Here is a 1,290-nt window from a genome sequence, read left to right on the forward strand (position 1 = left end):
CATCAAAATAAGAGTCGTGAAGGAGAAAATTGATAGAAATAAAAATGAAGCAGGGTTGCCATGAGTTGATAATTGTTAAACAGGGTACTAAGCATATGGGATTCAACAAGGGTACTGAAACTTCCCATAATAAAACGTTCTTTCAGTATTTGCAGAATGGAAGCATGTATGTGTAATATACAAATGTATACATACAAACATGTTAGGAATTCTAATCCAAAGCATTTTATTGCTTTTCAAAAAGGGAACTATACATGGTCAGTATCATGAGGGGATAGCTCACTCCTCCCTGACCTTGGTCACAGGCCGCCACAAGGAGTGACTGCCGCAGCCCTCCAGTAGCCACTGCCATCTTCCTCATCACTGTCCTTACCTTTGGAGTCCACAACCCCAAGTGGCTCCTGAGTCTAGACTCTGTCAAATTCCACACTGATTGCAACAATGACTGCATCTGATGTATGCTGCTGGCAATCTTAAGCCCAAAATGCTTCAAAGATTGAACAGTCATATACATTTAAAATACATAGAAAAATAATATAATTAGAATGTATACAAAGTAGATTTTTACAAAACAACTTCACTACAAGAAATACATCTTAAATCCAAGCACAAAAATGTGGAAATATACATGGAAGGATATACGTTTAAGAAACAGTATTTTTATTTCTAAATGCTGAGTGAGAAGACATAGACTACTAAATTCTAGATTACTGATAAAATTTCAAAAAGAACTTGATTTTGATAGAAATTTTTACCCCATTCTCAAGCTGCTATAAACAGTTCTTGAAGGAATTAGACAGCTGTTCCTCTTTCCAAATTCTGTTTAATTTCAGCCGTGTATTTCCCATAGAATCTTTCAGCTTTCTTGTTGAATTTGGCATTCCTTTCATTAATGTAGTCAATATCTGCATCATCGTTATAAGGACGTCTCCGGCTATATTTGTCTCGTTTTTCAATCCTGAGGAAAGAAGAAAATTTACAAAATTCAAAATTGCCTTCTCTTTTGATCTTAATAAGATATCACCAAACAGTTAAGAATAAAATCTACATTTAGAATCGCACACGTTGTGGGGGCTGGAGGAAGCCAGGCCAGTTTTCATCAAGTTCCAGTTGAAACTGAATTAATGGCACAACTCAGGATATGAACTATGAAATCCAGTAAACACAAATTCATCTTCAGATTGCTAAAGCAATGATTCAATTGTTGGGAACTCGACTGTACCAAAGCACCACTTAAAAGTAGATAACTTATTAGGCCAGGCACTGTGGCTCACACCTGTAATTCCAGCA

At 36.3% G+C, this 1,290-nt stretch overlaps 1 protein-coding gene across 1 annotated transcript in view; it reads right to left on the minus strand.

The window, feature by feature from the left end:
• Positions 1-202: 202 nt before the first annotated feature.
• Positions 203-1,290, minus strand: part of SYF2 (SYF2 pre-mRNA splicing factor) — an 11,150-nt gene continuing 10,062 nt past the window's right edge. Inside the window, exon 7 of the mRNA XM_017534601.2 lies at positions 203-958. Within this exon, the coding sequence (XP_017390090.1) occupies positions 793-958 (166 nt within the window). The 3' untranslated portion in view covers positions 203-792. The remainder of the gene's footprint in view (positions 959-1,290) is intronic.

Source organism: Cebus imitator, unplaced genomic scaffold (assembly GCF_001604975.1).
Source record: "Cebus imitator isolate Cc_AM_T3 unplaced genomic scaffold, Cebus_imitator-1.0 Scaffold87, whole genome shotgun sequence".
Taxonomy (NCBI): Eukaryota; Metazoa; Chordata; class Mammalia; order Primates; family Cebidae; genus Cebus; species Cebus imitator.